The following is a 21,194-nucleotide window of genomic DNA, read 5'->3' as shown; positions in this document are numbered from 1 at the left end:
AAATAGATGCTGTAAATAAGACAAAGATTTGTTTTAACCTCAGGATTTTAATTTCTCTGCATTTCCCTCTGTGTTTCTCTCTCTCACTCTCTATCTCACTCTGTCTCTCCACCAGGTCGGATGTTAAAAGCAATACCAGCTTCAGTAACAGCTCCATCTTCATGTCTGAAAGTCCTCCAGACCCAACCCCAAAGGACCTGCTGGGCCCTGAGGCCTGCGTTGCCTTTTTCCTGGTCCTTCTCCTTATCTTGTTCCTTAACCGTGAATTTGAAGTTAGCCACCGCCTGCATTACCATGGCAACGTTGAGGCTGATCAACACCGCATCAAGATCCAGAACATGAGAGACCAGGCCGACTGGCTGCTACGCAACATCATCCCCATCCATGTGGCCGAGCAGCTGAAGGTCACCCAGAGCTACTCCAAGAACCACGACAATGTGGGTGTCATATTTGCCAGTATTGTTAACTTCAGTGAGTTTTACGAGGAAAGCTACGAGGGAGGCAAGGAGTGCTATCGTGTCCTCAACGAGCTAATTGGAGACTTTGACGAGCTGCTACGAAAGCCTACGTTCTCGAATATGGAAAAGATCAAGACTATCGGTGCCACGTACATGGCAGCAGCAGGACTCAATGCGCAGCAGTGTGCTGACGCGCCACATCCTCACGCACATCTCCGCGCTCTTTTCGAATTCGCCCTGGAAATGATGCGTGTGGTGGACGACTTCAACAAGAACATGCTGGGTTTTGGCTTCAAGCTTCGCATTGGATTCAATCACGGGCCTCTGACAGCGGGAGTGATTGGCACTACTAAGCTTCTCTACGATATCTGGGGCGACACGGTTAACATCGCCAGTCGCATGGATACAACAGGGGTGGAGTGCCGTGTGCAGGTGAGTGAGGAGAGCTATTGTGTGCTTAGTGCTATGGATTATGAGTTTGATTATCGGGGCACAGTTAACGTCAAAGGAAAAGGTCAGATGAAGACCTTCCTTTACCCGAAGAGCAGTGATAGTGGCCCTGTGCCTCAGTACCAGCTCTCAGTGTCACCAGAGATTCGGGCACAGGTGGATGGTAGCATCGGACGCTCACCCACTGAGGAAATCGCCAGCATGGTTCCAGCAACCAGCCTAACTGCGAGCAGCACACATACTACGGTACACAGTGCTGGTTCCTCAACCATCAAAGGGCTAAGCCTCGGGAAAGAGGCCGTCAGGCGTTCCTCTACAGAAACCTCTAATGCCAGAAGACCTTCATCTCACCTAGACGGACCAACTTCTTCTGCAAATAACCAACAGCTTCTCATCTCATCATCGGCCCAGCAAAATACGCCCATAACGTCCCAAAAATACATAAAGAAGGACAAATGCGATGAAGCGCCTGACAGTAATGTTGGAGAATTAACACGACTCTAAGAATGTCATATTATGGCGCTTTTATCGTAAACTGTCTACCCTTTAAGCTCTTGTTCCTGCCATTTGGCATTTGTAGAATTACAATATATTTGGTCCTAGAATCAGAGAAAGACCTGCAGGCCTCTTCTCTGCAGAAAGCAGACAGCAGGTTGTTTTTAGTGTAAATCTGATTGGCTGATATTATCAGTGGAGGGTGCTGGCTGGACCTCAAAGCGTCAGGCACACACAGACCTTTTCTTGCCTGCTATAGATCTCATTTGTCTCCCATTACTTGATTATCTGTATACCTTTAATCTTCATTTATTTTGTGTCTTTTAAGTGCCTAGAATTATGTGTAGACTAAGCCTTTTTGAGTAACAGAAGGATATCATAAAAAGGGAAAACTGTAAATAAGCAAACTTTTTGGGAAAACCAGCTTACATTTTGTTACAACTTTGTAAACTATGCTTTGCTATTATGCCTTTTATTAAAGAAGAGCTTACTATACATATGGAAAGTGCTACAACATGAAGATAATCACAATGTGTGTCAATTAAAGGGAATATATGTTATAGTAAAATCTGAACTACAATGCAACAGAGTCTATTTCCTTGTTCTTCATGAGTACCAGAAAACTCTTCATGAGAAGCACAGCAGAAATGAATCAATACAGGCTAAGGGCAAACAAGGCTGAGCTGTGCGTCGTATTTGCATGCAAACCGTGAGTGTGTTTGTGTGTTTGTTTTTATGGCTCTGTGTAGGAAGAATATCATGCTCAGTTTAATAAAGCGAGTTGCCTATGAGTTAATCAAAGACTTGCAGGATGAGGACAGACATTTCAGGAACGCAGTCGGGGGCAAAACAAAATCTTATGTCAGCTTTTTCTCTGGCCCCTGTTAAGATCGTTGTCTTACCTCAATACTGTGTCCTGTCCCAGCCACATTTAATCAGCATGCTTGCAACGATAGCAGCATCGTAGACGAGGTTAGATCTGTAGTTCTGTGCCCTCCCCCATGATTTGGACTCTTATGGGTACCCAAACTGTGTTAGATGTTGATGAGTATTTAGATGGATCCTACAAGGCACTGCTGTACCTGTAGATTACTTTGACCGTAGATCAATTACAGAAAACAACTGCCTAGGTTTTGCTATGGATTACACTGTGTGTTTAGGTGATATGGCTTTTTAGACATGGATAATCAAAGTGGAATGTCACTAATCTAAACTAAATGTGCTCTATTATATTTATTGTTACACAAAACTTGAACTTTCTATGTGAAGCTACGGTCTTTAATTGTATTATTTGAAATATACTATTTGATGGAAACAGTTGGATGCATTAGCTGCTTCATACTTTTAATGGCATGCAACTTAATGTAAAAACGGCACTGTAACTGCAAAGGCAGTGCAACAAATGTATTTTGTTGTATGTGTTTTTATTCCTTATAGACTTCTATTATGTCAGATGATGAAGGAAATCAAACTGATTAAACTGTACATCTCGGTTGCTGTTACATGTTCTCTCTTTTATTGTTTTCTTAACAAAAAGGATTGTGTGCTCAGAGGCAAACGCGTTTTACCATGACATCCACTTCAGTGTCTTTTGATATTTCAATATCTTTAACATCACTTAAACCAATCAGTATTTTAAAGTAATAATGCATACAACATAAGGGACACATTTTCCTTCTTTTATCATCAAAGTTATTTTAACAAATGCCTAATAAGTTAATAATTGGCTGTTTTGTTCGTGCCTTTTAACTTTCTACTTTTTTTCACTGTCTGCTCTGTGTTGCTTTCGTTTACACTAAATATGTATCTTAAGCTTTGCAGGATAATGTTAACTTTTGTGCTATAAATACCTTTAATTTAAAAGATGTTTTCTAAGGTAAAAAAAGCAGTGCCTTTTCTTAAGTTTGAAAGGGGAAATGCCTTCCTTTACACTTATGGGCACACAACCCTTTTACCAGCCTAAAATAAAGGTAGTTTTAGAATAATATTTGTTATTATTTAAGTGTTTAATCTAGATCAAGATACTTCAGTGTCAAGTAAACATTTCTTTTTTTCCTTCCTTGGTTATTTTGATAACATTTTTTTCTATAAGTATTGTATTTGGGATAAACAAGAATAATTACATAGCTGTGTTTTCTATTTTCTGCCCTTTTCTTTTTCTACCAACATGATTCTAAATTACTTTGGGTTGATTTATCGAGATGTAAGTGACATTCTGACCCAGCAGAATGGCACACTGTGAAAATGTTGATGCCAAAGAGTGTTATTGCCATCACTTAGAGCTTTTTTGTATCTTATTTTCTCCTTAATTTGCAGGTTATCTTGTGCTTGTTCAATAACATTTATATATTCACTGTTAACGGACATTTGGAAAGGAGCTCACTTTTTATGTATAGTATGGCTTTATATTGTATAGTTTCTGAGCATTTTCTATTATTTATATAGACGCATGTACTAGAGTATTAAATAGTCTAAAGAACTGTGTAATTTGACTATGTTGGAATAACACTTGTTAGTTCAGTTTGCCTGCATGTCTGTAAAAAAGTGTGTTTGTAAAACTGTGTGGTTGTGTGTTTTTGTAAGCAATGCTCCATTTGTATCATCTCAAAAAGTATGACATGCAAGACAATAAGGCTTCGTCCTTTATTTCTTTTTCTAAAAATAAAAAGTGGGCTAATAAAATGGGCGAGACACTGCTAGATGTCTGCACTTAGGCAGTATTTCAGAAGCCTGCTACAGCCAAGTTTTAAGGCATTGTTGCTTTATTTAGAAATGTTTGTGTACATAGCACGTTAATGGGTAAATGCAAGTGAAGGTCACAATTGAATAAAATAAAATGATGGTACATTTTGTCTGGTTGAATTTACAGTGTACCCTGTCGCTACTTCTGATTCTGTATTTTGTACTTTACTTTAGTATTTGATGCTGTGTTATACTGTATGTATTTTACACTATACTTTGCATTGCCTTGTTGCTTTTGTAGATTGAGATTTCACAAACAAAACATTAAGCGCTGTTATACAATATTTAACATTGCCATAGATTAAATTACCCAACATAAAATAAAGTAGTTTAAAATTCAGTCTAATTCAAACTAGTGTCAATATTAATTTCTGCTTACAAGTAACTGAATGAGTAATGGAAATCTTATATGCAAAATAGAAGGGTAAGTTATGCTGCATTATACATACTATTACTTTAAATTATGTAGGTAGGCTTACATTTAGCTTATATTAGTTAGGTACTATTTAGCTTTTACATTAAACACATTGACTTCAAGTGGAAGTGTTTTATATATGTGAATATGGTAGATCTGAATAGAAAGTGGTTGTAATATAATGCTTTAATGTTATACTTTAATAAGACTTAATCAAATGGTTTACATAAGGAGACGAACGGTTTAACAAAATGTGCATTCAAAAATATACTAAAGTTAAGTACAAAAGTATCATTAGTAAAATGTTAAGTAGGTAAAGGTGCTCATTATGCATAACAGCCACTTCACAGAATCTTACATTATTGGATGTTTTAGCAATGACATATTTTCTTGTACGCAACATTTTAATGGTGTGTATTATCATACATTTGTACAACAAGGAGACAATGTCAACACATTTGTTTATTTCAAGGTATAATGCGTGGCCGTGATTCACATTTTACAAGCTTTGCATGAAAGAACATTGTAAAATATAGATAGCTGTCGGATAAACTTGAAGTAAAAGTATACCATTCTCCTCACCATGTTGTTACTTTCCTCCACCACTGATAATACGAGCTGTATTTTATATATTGGAGTGTTGACTACTGTGTGTTTGCAGAGGGGGGAGAAGTACTCAGATCTTGTACTTGAGTACAACTTACCAGAGTGTAGGAATACTCTGTTACAAGTCAAATGTCTGCATTCAAAGGTAACCCAAGTTAAAGTACAAAAGTATTAGCATCAAATTAGAAGTAAAATTACTTATTATGCAAATTGGTCCATTTCAGAATCATATTTATTATATGTTTGATTATTATTATTGATGCATTATTAAAGTGTTTATCAAAGCTGGTAAACGTGCAGCTAGTTTTAAATACTTGTGGATTTACTCCAGGTGTTGCTAAGGTCCTATTTAAGTGTTGATTATATTTCACATTATTTATCCAAATCTACAAAGTAACTAAAGATACCAAATACATGTAGTGGATTAAAAGTACACAATTTACCTGTGAATTGTAGTGGAGTAGAAGTACAAAGTAGCATAAAATGGAAACACTCAAGTAAAGTACTTAATTATCTCAAAATTGAAGAGTACTTGAGTACATGTACTTAGTTACATCCCACCTCTGTGTGTTTGTAAAGTTAAAGCAAAGTAACAACATAGTGTATTTGTTGGGTTATTGCACCCCTAGGGGCAGTTTAGCGTACGTCCACATGACGTACGGTGGGATACAGGTTTACGTCAGGGCGTCATAGCGCGACACCTCTCCCTCCTCCCCCCACAGTCTAGCTGGGAAGAAAAAAAGTTTTTTTTTGTATCGGAGGAATCAACAGCCGCCATCTTGACGCGGCTCAGAATCGGGATTTCGGGGGGAGCATTAATTTTAAAAACCGATCGGAGCTACTCAGACGAGGCTCAAACGGGTTTTTTCGTGCAGAAGATCGAAGTGTTAGTCCTTCCGATGAGAAATAATGCAAACATGTGAGGATTACACGGGTTTTTACCGTCTCGAAAGCCCACTGTATATTTGATTTCCCTTTTGGAGAGCGCCGTTTCTCGCCGTATCTCCGTCCCGAGACGCTGAATTTACCGGGAGACAGCGACCACAAAAATAATCCACTTCATAGAAAATATTTTTTGAATTTTGCTCTTTTTATTTAAGCCCAAAATTGATTTTATGGCTGCTCGTTTCGACTGCGAAAAAGATGATTCTGTACAGACGTGAAACCGGCGATCTGCGGAGAAAGGGATTTGCTTACGCCTTGTGTAATATTTTATGATTGATTTTTATTTATTTTTCTCGAACGGAAATAATTTTTGGACGTTATTATTGAGGATAATTATGTGGGTGTTGGGTGTTGGATTATCATGGGGTGATCTTCGGCGGCGAAGCGTGGCGCTGTTGCCTTTCTTTTGAAACCCTTTTCTCCAGGCAGCATTTAGCCAGTCTGCCAGTCAAGAAAAAAAACAGTTGCATTGCTCCTTTACGCGAAACGATAGGAAAAGTTACATTTTTTACAAGCCAGAAGTGGACAACGTGGACTCGTCCCGTTGTTATTTTTCTGCAACATAAACCATTCACAAAATATCCCGACCAGGATGGCTGACAATCTGCTGGACGTCGGACCCCCCACTGCAAAGAGACCCAAGCTTAATTCACCTCTCCCAGTATCAGATGGCCCAGGTAAGACATGCTTTTAGACATTTAACTGACTGACAAGGAGGGTGTGCTACGGCAACAAGATATACATGTATTAAACCTGCACCCTTTATCGCGTTGATGTTTTCTGGTTAGGATGCATCCACTTTAGGAAAAGTGCCATAGTAAAGTCAACCAATTCGCCTCTTCAGTTGTGCTGTGCTAATGTCACATGGCAACTACAGTACTAAAGTCCCAACAGGTTGGTTTGAATACATTAACAGCAGATTCAGAAAATGCTATTAATTTTAAAAGTGCAAACTCACTACCTCTTCATCACTGAATTCCTCAACAGTAGTAGTGTCCCAACTTTTCACTCTTGTAGGGTTGAATAACACATAATCGTGCTCACCCATCATATCATCTGAGATAATAGTTGAATAAAGTGTTGACAGCTCATTTGCATAGGTTGGTTTTCTCTTTACCTTTTGACACATTATTGGTCTGATGCTGTCTTTATTAGTCTCATTGTACCTTTACATTTTATTAGCCATTCATGATTAAATCAAAAAGTCATGTGATCGCTCTTTAGAAAACAATATTTAGCTTTTTGCTCACCATCACAAAGGAAAAGCTGCATCTGTATCCCTGGAGTTGGATTTGACTCGTGCTCATTGCCTCTTCAGCAATGCAAAGACTGAGCAGGCACTTGAACCTGGGTTGTCTGACAGAAAGATAATCTCTCTCCACTAGGTCAGTCTGCCACTGAATGCTCAACCCTTCTTTCATTCAACAAAATGCTTGAATGGCCAGGATTCAAATGTATCCAGAAAAATATACTGGACGACCCCACATTGGATGAAACGTATATCTGGGGAGAATGTTTTTAGCACACATATCCCAAAAAGAGTGCTATATGGAAATGCAGAATACATTTGTTAGATTTGATATCATCTTGAACATCACTGGCCCTATACATTATGGGACATTTTCCAGTGGTCATTATTTGTTGTAGTTATCATATCAACTATTACTGTCCAGAAGCAAGCCACCCCCCTGGCCATGTAACAGGTGCATTTTTGGAAGAACTGTTCTATAAACCCTTTTAACCCACATACATTTGATTACTTTTTATATAGTTGCTGTGTTGACAGATGAGTCGGTTTTCATAGTAATATTAAGTTTTCATAATAATTAGTAAAAGAGAATCACATATGCATAATCTCCAAGACTGTCCAATTCAAACTTCAATGCAACCTTTGGACATCAATTTGACCTACACAGATTTTACATGGACGTCATATGGATAGTGACTTTGAAGAGAGAAACCTGCTGATACTGTTTTTAAAGTTGGCCATGCAGTCACATGAGATATTTTTATATTTAACACGAGGAAGACGATTTAATGTGTCTTTCAGTAGAAAGTAGAGTACAAATTAGTTGGACTAGTTGTCAGACCAATTACAGGATAGTGTCTTTAGAGTAGGGCTGCAACTAACTATAAATCAACTTTTTTTAGATTAATCGTATATAAATGCGTAAATAAGTTGGTAACTTTTTACCCATTTCGTGGGCAAATCTTTAAATGTACGTTTTGTCCAACCGCTGTCCAAAACCACAGTATATTGTATTTACAATGATGAGAAAACAGTTGATTTCAGACATTGGAGAAACTGAATGTTGGCAAATTAAACTGAATTAAGATGAATAATAAAGAAGTAATTAGTCGTAGTTGATTTATATTTTGATCAGCTTATCCCTAATTGCAACTCTACTTAAGAACTAAAAACGTTTCCAATTTTACATGAAGTGCATTGTTTGGCTTAAATATTGTTTTCTTATTACAAAGGCTGGAAACATTGGGCTGACAAGTCACTTTCATCATGCTTATAATCTAGTAGTATAATACTGCTTGTATCTTTATCGTCCATCCAGTCTTTGGTTGTTTAGCAACTTTACTCATGAACATAGCTTTGTTGGTATCCTTTAGGCCAGGGGTGGGGAACCTTTTTCCTCTCAAGGGCCATTTCAATGTTTTCAACATCCTTCGAGGGCCGCACAAATTATTGACCTCTGCTTAAAAATCACAGCCCATTCATTTGGCCTTTCTTTCATGCTGTGCAAATAAAAAGCAACCTCTTAATCCAGATATCTTGCCATGACTCACGCATGCATGCACGTACACGGTTGTGGCATGATCACCAAACAGAAAGATATGGACACAAGATGTGTGCAAATGTATATAGTTTCCTATCCATGTGGGCATGATTTAAGTGTGGTGGTGGGGGGGGGGGGGGTCATTGACAGTCCTAAGTTTTCCTCCGAGGTAGCTCATCTTCTCTGAGGAGTGACCGAAGATTTCTCTGGGCAATAAAGCAGTCTGACACCGAGACTGACTCCTCCCCCACTGCTGCTGCCAGAAGCTCTTTCTGTCTCAGTTTACACTAATACACACACGCTCACAAACACATGTATTCAGTAAGAAGTTGCACACGTCTCTTGTAGACCTACTTTCTTTGAAGTTCTGGACGCAGCTCAGGGTCTTAAGTACACTGGGAAGATTTTAGGGGCCACCCCGCAGATGGAATGATAAGTACTTTTTTTTTCTTTAGTTGAAAAAGCCCCGATTCTTAGAAAAAAATTCAGAAAGATATCTGAGGAACCTGTATCTTACAGCCTTGTTTCTATTCTCTTGTACTTGTTCAGTTACATTAACTTAATTTCTTTGAATTGGATTTGCAGTCAATGGATGCAATGTATCTGTTCATATTAATTTCAGGTACCAGATAGATGTGGTTCATAATAAAAAAAAAATGGATTCCTTCTTACTTTGGATGTTGATGCAGGACAAGATTAAAATTAAAAAGATGTATTTAGTTGCTTTAAAAATTGAATTCATGATGGCAATTATTACTTGTGTTACAAATATATTATTATAACAGGATACCCTATGGATTTGACTTACTGAGTTGGTAATTGGTAAAGCCTTTCCATTATTGCTGGCCTGACAGATAGCAAAGACATCTCCCTTTGCCACATCTAGCCCACCGCACACTGAGCTGTCACTGACAGCTACAGATTAGCAGTCTGTGTTTGTTGTCTATGTTAATATGTGACAGTTTTTTTATGGTGCTCTGGTCCCGTGTCGGCATATGCGTGTGCCCGTAGCCACCAGCAAGTGCCAGGTTGGTTTTCATTCGTATGGCTGAGTGGGCGTGTCAGCGCCAGGGGTGAGAAAGGGCAGCCACTTTCCAACCCTCCTGTTCACCTAGCGGGGTTTCCCCCTCCTTTGTCTGGCTAGTATGAATGGTCACCATCCCCTGGGTCTGCATTATTCAGCTACACCACCATTACCTGTTGTTTAAAACTGTCAAGCGTTAGTTCTGCCTTCCGCCAGCATGGCAGACGTTACTCTGGATCTGCTGACTAAAGTGTCAGCAGAGGTGCCATTGATTGAGATGAGAAGAGTGGTGGGTGGCGCTGAAAGCCACCTCCATCAGACCTGTTGCCTTCTTCTACCTTTTTCCTCTTTCTGCTTTTAACCTTCGTATCATATACTTCAGAAAGAAACTGTAGGCTGTGTCATTCATTCAAATCAAGTCTGTCTGCTAGAAAAGTGGCTGTGGTCTTCATAAACACTGCAAATCACTGCAGCCCAAGCTTTATAAGTGCCACACTAATTTTGCACATCTTGAAGTCATCAGAGCTCTTCTTATAAAACACCTTATAACAAGTTTTACAAATCTACAGCCAATCGGATGTCTGGAAAATAGCCTGGCACGCTGCTTTTATCACTTTTTGAATTAGGCATGACATTTCAATTTTTTCATCTAATTCTTACTGCACAATAAAATCTAATACTTTAATTACGGTGAAAAAAAACTACGATATATCTAAATTATTAACTAAATGAGAATTCCCAACGTCGTCAAGCATTACTTATGGCTACTACTTTTCTGCAATATTCCAAAATCCAATGAAAAACATCCCAGTGCTTTTGGTCGAGGGAGCCCTTGCAATGAAATATTAAGGTTCCCCATGTTTAGCTTTCCACCATAAGTCTATGTCCCTTTAGCGCTGTAATGATAATGTAACAACCTTGCTCCATCTATACCTTTGAGAGAGGAGTTGCATTTTAGCCGTTCCATCTCAATCTCTCTGACTCTGTTGAAGCAGTCATCTGCAAAGTCTGTTATTATCAACCAGACTAGTCAATTGGAAATGTTCATGTGGCTTCTGTAAAGCTCTTGGTCAGATACAACCGGCAACATCAATATATTCCTCAGGTGAGATAAGTGTGACCCAAGTGTTCGGATTCTTTGGTTAGTCATTGGTTCCGCTGTCACTACTTGGCATATGATTGCGTGCTGCTGGATATGCTCATCTTATCCTTGTTGTGTAACAAGCAAGTTCAAATTGTACTTGCAGCCTATAGAAAATAGTTACCGTGCTGGAGGCACTTTTTACTTTTTTAAAACTTTTGTGTGGTTTAAATTCTGTTTCTGAATAGGCCTGGGGCAATGAACAGGTGCTTGCTCTCAACTATGCACCATTCATATCTCTTGCTGTACTCTGAGACAAGTTGCTGTGTTACAAGGTTGGGCACTCTATTTAAAGCGTGGCTGTCATATTCAAGATTCCCTTGATTAGCACTATATTTCATAAATTAACAGGTTGGATTTCTTTCCAACCTAAGTAATCCAGTGTGCCCAGACGTTGAGCTAGGCGTGTGTGGGGGTGTGGCTGTTAAGGCCTGTAAGATCTCTATTGGCTGACACACACAGGCACTATCACACCTTGACGTGAAGGACGTTGGCATAAATGTGTGATTTGGGCTGACCCTCATTAATGTTCTATTAATTTTTTATGTTTGTTATATCAGGGTGTCCGCGGGGTCTTAAATAAATGATGATAAATCAATTTAGCAAAAATTAAGGCTATTAAAAAGTATTAAACGGCATTTTCCAAGGTATTACATTTTGTTGCTTGTTTTCACTAAGTATATAAATTGTCCAAAGAGGTTGTATTCTACAGTCTGGCTGAATGTAATCATTGTGTAGGTGTGTAGTGTGATTCTGTAGTTTATTTATGGCATCCCGTTGGATTTGACGTCATCTGAACCAGGGCTCGAGCTTAAGGACGTCCCGTCGTCCCGGGGCCGAAAAAAATAGTATCGGGGAGGATACAAAATAATTTTGGGACGAATTTGGGACGAGAGTTAAAATAAAAATACCCGGCTAACTCTACTACAAACGGCGATGAAAATGAAACCGACTGCACGTTTTATGTAGCACACAGTTATTAAACCTCCTTGTCAACATAAACACACACGCACAAAACATTAAGAAACCCGCGAAATACACACACACGTAGCTACAGCTGTGCCGCTGGCTGTCAGCCAGCCGCCCAGCTGGCTGTGCCAGCGAATTCCTGGCCCGCAGCAAATTCGCGGGTCTAGCTATGTACTGAGTGTATGTATTTCGCGGGTTGAGTGATGTACAATGGCATCCCGTGGAGGAGTTCTGAAATGTTTTACCGTTACATCACAAAAATGCACAGCAGAACCAGACCCTGGAGCGCCGGCCTCTTTATTTACTTACTCCTCTTCATCCCCTATGGGTAATAAGGCTGAGATGAGAACTCTCCATCGTATTTAGTCCTTAGCAATATGCTGCGCCTCTCCCCATGTAGGGATGGGTACCGAGCCCCGGTGTTAAACGGGCCCCGGGCCGGAATTATTAAAGACAGTGGTAACGTTAAGCTCCGACGTTATCGGACTTTTTATCTGTACTGGAGACATTTAAAAAATATATGTCATATGTATTATTGCTACATACACATTATATCGCAGTTTTAGTTTCACCAACTCCGTTTCTAATATGCAATAAGACTACAACATGCGTCTATGATGTATTTGTCGAGCTTTCCAATCTAGATGAGATCTCTCTCTCCCGTCTGTGTGTGAGGCATGGATGTATAATAAGAACTGGATACAGCGTGGGAGGCGGGGCCTCATTCATTCCTATGAGAGCTGCTCATTAGCGCATGATGATAAAATGGCCCAACTTTTGAGAGAGTGAAACGTCACAGATTACCCGTATGTACACTCATAGAGCATGCGCAACTTTAACCAAAATGCTCGTTCACATCAAGCACGTCAATTTGCGTACACGTAACAGCACCGTGCGTTCATGACAGCATGGTAATGGATTGTTGTTATCATGGATTTGATATGAACGAGGCGGCAGTTAGCAGCTAGCGGCTAGCTAGTAATGATGCTAATGTACACATCAATCGTTATGTACTTATATTACGCTGTAACAGGATCTAGTGATATCCAACAGAGCTTCATTTAGCATGAAATTATTATTATTGCACTGTATATATTAGGGGTGTAACGGTTCACAAACATTTCGGTTCGGTACGTACCTCGGTTTTTTGGTCACGGTTCGGTTCGGTACGTTTTCGGTACAGCAGAATTTTTTTTCACAAAACAAAACATATATATATATATTTTTTTTTATTATTATTAAACTGTGGATAATGTATTCACTCAAATAAATACAAAATATAATAAAATAAACATTTAAGCTGCAGCATTTCGATGAACTGAAATAATCTGTATTTGAACTGTACTGTACTAGCACCTAAGCAGCCAGTTTGACATTATGACTTGCTTGTCATTGTATTTTCATGTTTTTTTGAAAGAAAGATGAACTTGTCCACCGCAGTACTTTTCCCACAAAGGTTCATGAGAACTTAGTTCATGTGAACTCTTTAGTTCTCATGAACTAAGTACAGATCGCGTTCACACCGGAATAAATCCCTGGGGGTGGATTAGGCAAATTAAGCCGCTGACGTCACTTCTTCTTCTTCTGCTTTGGGTTTACTGGCAGGCCGCAAACCACTTCACGGCGTATACTGCCGCCCAAAGTCCCCGGCCGGAAGTCCCCGGAGTTGGGGACTGGCTTCAGTAGAAGCTGCTGGGAGTCCCAGCAGCTTCTACTGAAGCCTTCCGAGTAAATCGCCAGAACGCCGACACCTCCTCATCTCCACCGCTCCCATGTTTTATTTTGTGTTGCCATAAGTTAGTCTCTCTGCGTTTCTGCGCTGGGCTAATGCTAATGCTAATAATGCTAATGCAAGGATAATAAAATGGCAGCTTCACAAAACTTTATGGGAGTTTGGCGGGGTTTGTAATCCGCCCAGCCAATCAGAAATATAGCTCTTTTCTCACAAAAGAGCTGGGTAAAAAGGTTCTCATGAACTAAGATCGCATGAACCTTTGTGGGAAAAGTACCGCGGTGTGAATGCGCCTATTGCTTGCCGAAAGGGCAGATCTGCTGGCACTAACAATGTCTCCTGCTGTGGAGAACACCCTCTCTAGGGACAGAGGTAGCAGATACAGCCAGGTAGCGCTTTGCTAACATGGCAACATAAGGATATTTGGCGTTTGTAATAGCTTTGGCTCGGTCTGAACTCTCTGCGAGTGGTGGAGGCTTACATGCTAGCGGGAGTTGGGTTTGCACTTCAGTCATTTTCTTTTGGTACCGGTGATATTCACGTTCGGGTGATGCCTTTTCAAGAGTGTGCAAGTTTGATGTATTGCCAGCCACGTAACCAATTTTAGTTGAACAATGCCGACAAACAGCTTTGGTTCGGTCCACCTGTCTTTGTCCGTCATCCTTGTTCGTAACTGCGAAACCAAAATGTTCCCAAACCGGAGACTTCAATGATGCTGGAGGATTTTCGAGCTCAACTTTATTTGCGTTCGCCATTAATTTTCGATAGTTCCTCAAATTACTGACTACATTTGAACGCATCCCTCTGACCAGCTCTCATAGAATGCCTCTCGTCCAATGAAATGACTTGCTCGCTCTATGACGCGTTGAACCCAATGTGAGCAAATCACTCTGAATGCTGCGACGCAGCACCTGAGATTACTTCCAAGAAGTTATTCACGTTCTCAATTTTTTTACGTTTAACGTTATATTCGTTCGGTACACTTCGGTACACATGTGTACCGAACCGAAGGGCCCATACCGAATAATTTCGGTACGGGTACGTGTACCGTTACACCCCTAGTATATATATATATATATATATATATATTTATTTAAATACAGTGCAATAAGCTTCTTAGTGCAATACGAAGCTACAGGGACGTTAATAATGTCGGTAATATTAACTTTATTTAATACAACATTTACGGTACAAGATTTAATCATACAGCCCATGTAGTATGATAATGAATTACAGCAAACATGTGCAATATATCCATTATTACAGCTCCGTGGGATGGCAGTAAGACGATATGGATCCGTTCTTATTGTGCATCCATGGGTAAAGATAAACGCAACTCACATTGGTTTCTCAAACAGCATCTCTGTAAACTACGTGTATTCACTGAATTTCACTCTCTGCCTTTAACGGCTCGTTGTAGCTCCAATAGCTCCAGCCCCACCCTCCCTGTGAGCACAGTGTGCTCTGATTGGTCGGGACACGTAACATGAACGTGCCGGGCGGCGCGGTCCCGTGGGTTAGATGCGCGTTCATAATGCAGAGGGAAATAACTCTCAGAATAACGTTATTAGCACATTTTTACAACTTGAGAAACGAATGTTTTTAATAAGGGCTATACAAGTGTTCATACTGGGTAGTTTATTTAGTTAAAAAAAAATTATCCAACGAGTTACAGACCACTCTTTCCCCATGTAAGTCAATGGGAAAAAGTGTTTCCGGGCCTGGCAACCAAACGGAAGTGTAGTACCGCCGTTTGGCCAGCACGAATATTTTCATCTGAGTCCGGCGCACTTCCTGGGGGCTTGGGTGTGAGGGGGCAGGGCCGTTTGTAAAGGCCTCCTGACTGTGTTACAGACTGTCATCCTGGTTAGTGGTTACTCTGGGTTCTGTCTTCAGGACACAGTGTTGGATTTTTTTGTGATTTGGATGGGACTTGATTGGCTTCAATATTAGAGTAATTTTCTCATTTGTGTGTTTGTTTAAATATATTTGGCCTTTGTTTATGTGATTGAATGATTTACTCAAATAAAAAAGTTTATGAATTATCATCTAATGATTTGTATGATGTTTTATTTATGTTAAAGGTAACTTTGAATGCTTTTAACTAATGATAATGTAGAAAAACTAACATTTTAAATTCGGGACGGTCCACATTAATTTCGGGACGGCTTGGATTGTATTTCGGGACGGTTCCGGGAGGATGGGGAAAAAAGTTAGTCGAGAGCCCTGATCTGAACAGGACATTGCACGCTCACTGCTTGATAGCGTGCGAAGGTCCGTTTACGCCGGTTGTTAAAGAGCCTGTGACAGCCCCCCAACAACTGTTGTGCAATGAAATATTGGGCTACTAGTAATCTCGAACCGTCAGTTTAAAAAAGAAGGTGCGATACCGTTCCGATAAATATCAATAATTTCGAACATCGCGGGGGAATTCCTTGGACTCATTTTGAAGTTTTGGGGGAAGCCGGAAGTGACGTCAATACGGGAACGCTTCACTGTGCAGCGAGAGAGCCAAACACGGACAAAGTGTGTTGTCATGCGTAGAAATGGTGAATTACTGAGTTTAGGCACGTTAATAACGTTGTAATGAAGTTGACTACAGTATATTCATATTTGTCAGTGCTTTCATGTCAATTCGGCGAACATAAACATAAATGATCTTGGTGAAGATGATGATTAAATTAGGATTTAAAAATTGGTAGTGAGAGCTGCTGAATTTCCTCCCGTAGGATGTGATATAAAAACAAATCGATTATTTTTGTAGTTGTAAACTCAAGTGGATTAAACTACATTTATTAGTGCTTTCATGTCAATTCGGCGAACATATGATACATTAAATGATCGTGAGGATGATGATTTAAAAATCGTTTGTTTGAGCCGGTCTGCATTTCCTGATGAGAAAACAAGCCGATGCTTTTTGTAGTTGTAGTACACCAACATGGATTAAACGTGTGGTTTTTTTCACCACAATGTTGGGGAAAATAATGGATAAAATGCACGGATTATTATTATTATTCCCACTCCGATCGGGACACTAGGTCCACCGTTTCCCCGCAGCAAGGGTCCCCCCGTTGACAGTTTACGTGGGCTGGGTGCAGTGGCGGACTGGCCATCGGGACGAATCCCGATGGGCCGGTATAAGTCACTAGCACATCCCCCATAGGCGGCGCTTGTGGCTCAGGTTTGGGAAGGCTAAATAACTTTTTTTACCTGACGCTGCCCGCCTCCGGCGTCTATAGAAAAGAGATCAACTCAGTGTGCGGAGTTTAAATCTCCCAAGTCATATTACAGGATAAAGGAAATATAGTTTAAACTGCCGTATGCAGAGAAGACGGCGACGTGTCGCACTTATCATTCATATTACATCATCAATCAGATCATCGATCATATAATATCATAATATATCATATATTTCCTTATCTGAGTCAGCTTCTCCAGCCGTATCTGGCCGTGCAACACTTACAGTGTCACATACTGTATGCAGAAGTATTATTTTAAGCAACACATTATGTTGACGAAACACTCGAGTCAAATGTCATTTAAAGTCAGATCCACTCGTGTCTTAGGGGCAGTGATATCATAAAACTATACGCTTTCAAACACTCGGTAGGCCTAGTTATTTTTTAACAAGTTGTTCTGTATTCACCTTGCAGGTGCAACTCTGTGGCTTGTATCCTGGATTATATGTTTAAGTCATGGATGTTTAAAGCTCATATTAGTTTTCTTTTCATTAATGAAGTATGACGCTGCGCTGTCAGTACACTTGTCCTTGTTTGTGATTGGTCAAATGTAGCTAATCCCGCCCCTTTCATGTGAACGCGCTCTCAGCTGGTGAGAGAAACCCTGGCTTGATTTACCGAGTTGATAACCAGCGTCGTAGGACCGCTTAGCGAGATCTCGTTTGTTAGTTTGTTGTTGTTAGTTTGTTTGTTACTCAAACATACCCTGGATATGTTTGAGTATGTTGAACTGGCTTCGTAGTACAGGGCACAGGTGGCTAGCAGCGCTAATGTCAAAGACACAGACATTATACATTATATTTGTATTTTACCAGGATGCAGTGACACAAATATTTGGGAAGGCTTAGCCTTCCCTAGCCTACAGCACCCGCCGCCCCTGACATACCCCACTCCCCCTGTTGACAATTTACTAGCGGTACCGAAGTGGGCCGGTCGAGAGTCCCGGGATGATTTTTAGTCCCAGTCCACCACTGGCTACATGACCGTATGATCGCCCATATTGACGCACCTAATTCCTAAACTTCTAACAGATACAACATAAACCGATCCTTCAGCCTCATATGAGCTCTCAGACACGTTCAAAATTAAACTGTCATCGCTGTCTGAGCTTGCTGCTGTGTGCGCCATCGTGCGTTTACATGCAGATGCTGGGATCCTGAACGGTGCAGCTGGAGCTCTTGGCCCGCAATGACGTCACACATAATTTGGCGGGACTTAAAGAATCCCGAGAAGATCCAGAATATGGTCAACATTGAAGGGCAGATTAATGGTTATCAAAGTACAAATATCCAAAATCAGTTCAGTAACGGTTTTCAAGGGGACAATATTTACTCAAATTGATGGGTTTGGATGATGGGGGAAACTCGTGTCACAGGCTCTTTAAGCAACATCGTTATGGGGTAATGCAAGTTTGCGTCCAAATGGTTGGAAGATAAGGAGGAAGGACAATCAATACTGTATAGTAAATGTGAGGTAAAGTGTGTCGCCAATGTAACCGGTTAAAACTCCAAGTGGCAAAGAGGTCTTAAAATGTATGGAAAGGGTCTTAAAAAAGGTCTTAAAAGGTTTTACATTTGACTTCAGGATTCCTGCATATACCCTGTATATGTTATCGTTCACTTTTTTAACACAGCCACAAGAATGCTGTCAGTTGAAGAGCTAAAACCTTTCCTATATGCACCTTTCTTTCTTACCCCAGGTACTGGGCTCTTGTAGTGTACGCACGTTTGCCCATGTCTGCACAAGAGCATAAGTAATCCTCCAGTGATACAAATGTTGCACACTGCAAAGTTACATTGTGTTCATCTACATAGATTTGATTTTTAAATGTTTTACAGATAAACAACGGCCCGTCCACACACAGTCATCAAAAAAATCTGGAAAAATCTTGATGCTGGGCGTGTCTGAAGCTTGGCGATTTCACGCGACCAACAACCAATCACATGAATCTCCCGCCCCCGACATACAAAGCAATAATAATAAATAATAATAATAATGCATTACATTTTTTATTAGAAAAAAATAGCAATGTTAAAACGAAGTAAACTGGATATAAAATCCCCAAACAGGCGAAAACCTACCAGTTTCACCCACTGTCTCTGCCACCTCCCTCCATGCCTGGTTCCTCCGGTTTGTATCCCGGTAAATAGTTCTGGTCGTAAAGAACCGGGTGATTTGCTACCGTATTTTCTCGTTTGGAATATGAGGAAATGAACTGCGGTCTGGCTCTCCCAGCTTGCACGCGGTTTGATTGGCTAGCGCTTGTACTGGCAGGATTTGCATAAACGGGATTTGATTGGCTGATGCCAGCTTCGAAAGCATCGGGAGCATCAAAAGTTGAACATTGCTCAACTTTTGATGCTCACGATGCTTGCAAAGCCATGCTCCGCTCTCCACAATGCAGTTCGGCGAAGATTCTTCTACGTCACCCCATTCAAGTGAATGGGCGAAGCTTTGAAATATTTCATGCCTGTGTGTGGACGGGCCGTAATTTAAGGTGGAGCTTGGTTTCATAAACAATTTGAAGATAAATTGACAATGATCCGATATTTTTGATTTGTTGCCATAAAGAACAACAAAGTTTCGGCCTAAACACACAATCCTGATGTGTGGCGTTAAAATTACCAGAAAAGAGAATTTAATTGTTTCCGGCAATTATTTGTATGATAATGAAAGGACTTGAAAAAGTGGTCTTTAGTATGTGTTTTGTTATTCATGTTGATTTGTATCATGTGAGAAAAACCAACTGTACCAAGACACAGAGGTGCTTTGTTAGTTTATGTGAGTAGTAGTTGGTGACGAGAGTTGCAAGGCATTACTCAATGCCATTGGCTTTTTGACATTGTCTTCAAAATATAAACAAAAGTAGTCATATTTCAAAGGTCGATTCCATGGAGTTTGGTTATGAAAGTTTTTTTTGACAACATATTGAAAAACATAACGTACATAATATCAAAATAACTAAGACGAAATCTGAGTGGTGACAAAGTGGAAAGGCAGGGAAGTCGTACTATGTCAAGGTACAAATCAACAGCTAATTCCCTTTCTTTCTTTTTTAGATCTTGTGTCTCTGTTTGACCTGGAAAACGACCTTCCAGATGAGCTCATCCCCAATGGAGACTTGGGAATGTCTTCTAATGGCGGTCCAGGTGGAGGGGGTCCTGGTCTCAACTCTATCGTTCCTGATGCCGCAGCCAAACACAAGCAGCTGTCGGAGCTCCTACGACCGGGAAGCTCCTCCATATTGGGAAGTAGTCTCAACTCTGCCAGCGCCCAACAAGGAAGCATGGTGGGAAGCCAGCTAGGTGTTGTGCTCGGTAAAAGTCCACTGCGGCAGGGCTCTCCCAATCACCAGTCTCCCCAGGCCCAAAAGGGAGGTGCAGCTGGACAAGGCAATGGAAGCACGGGCATGAGCTTTAACCAGGCCATGTTGAACAGTGGGCAGGGTCATGGGGTCATGGCAGGACAAGTGATGAATGGGGCTCTGGGACCGGCAGGCCGTGGTAGACCTGGTATGCAATATCAGGGCCAAGGCATGCAGGGGGCACAAGTGGGTGCTGGACCTGGTGTTGGAGGCAGTGTGCTGGCAGAAACACTCACCCAAGGAGTGCCTCAGATGGGTACACACAACGTGATGAATGCTCAGCAAGCTGGAAACATGAATAAGGTAAGGCTCAAAATTCGTATTTGACCAGTTACCAGTTGTTTGTTTATCAAAGTACAAGTGAGGCATGGAGTATGGGAGTTCATGATAATCCGTTCAGTGCAACAAATTATTCCACCTGTACAACAGAGGACAGCAAATTCACGTCACATTTGCAAATATATCAGATGGTCCCACGTTTAGATTTATCTGTTTTGTCCAATTTTTACTTTGATTTTAATTCACAATAACAATACAACGAAAATTACCAAGCAGAAGATACACACATAACATTACTTTGTGCTTATTCTGACTTTTTGTTGTTGCGAACATAGAAATGTAAATGTTCATGTTAGCCGTTTTTGCTCCTCGAAAGAGTCATGCAAAGAAAAGTAATTTGCAACCTCTGTTAAAAAGCTAACTCCCGGCTAGGGCGGCACAATATATCGAAAATCTATCGTCATCCCGATATCAACATCTGCGATAGAAAACATTGCATTGACCAATCAGATGAAGCCTTAGTGCTCTAGATGTCCTGCCTCCCCA

General features: G+C 40.5%; 2 protein-coding genes across 4 annotated transcripts in view; both read left to right on the top strand.

Annotated features, from left to right (window-relative positions):
• The window catches only part of LOC117548476 (adenylate cyclase type 9-like), a 32,194-nt gene extending 27,925 nt beyond the window's left edge, over positions 1 to 4,269 (top strand). Inside the window, exon 9 of the mRNA XM_034219796.1 lies at positions 116 to 4,269. Coding sequence (XP_034075687.1) covers positions 116 to 1,412 — 1,297 coding nt within the window. The 3' untranslated portion in view covers positions 1,413 to 4,269. The remainder of the gene's footprint in view (positions 1 to 115) is intronic.
• A 1,625-nt stretch (positions 4,270 to 5,894) lies between these two features.
• crebbpb (CREB binding protein b) overlaps positions 5,895 to 21,194 on the top strand; it is a 57,541-nt gene continuing 42,241 nt past the window's right edge. For 2 of the 3 annotated variants that reach the window (XM_034219688.1, XM_034219689.1), the window contains exons 1-2: positions 6,704 to 6,788; positions 20,065 to 20,672. In XM_034219688.1, the coding sequence (XP_034075579.1) occupies positions 6,704 to 6,788; positions 20,065 to 20,672 (693 nt within the window). Of the gene's footprint in view, positions 6,789 to 20,064; positions 20,673 to 21,194 lie in introns of all 3 variants that reach the window. The other variant, XM_034219687.1, reaches the window with a different exon arrangement.

This window comes from Gymnodraco acuticeps, unplaced genomic scaffold (assembly GCF_902827175.1).
Source record: "Gymnodraco acuticeps unplaced genomic scaffold, fGymAcu1.1, whole genome shotgun sequence".
Taxonomy (NCBI): Eukaryota; Metazoa; Chordata; class Actinopteri; order Perciformes; family Bathydraconidae; genus Gymnodraco; species Gymnodraco acuticeps.
The sequence above is the reverse complement of the archived record's forward strand: the minus strand, read 5'-3'. Positions and strand labels throughout refer to the sequence as shown.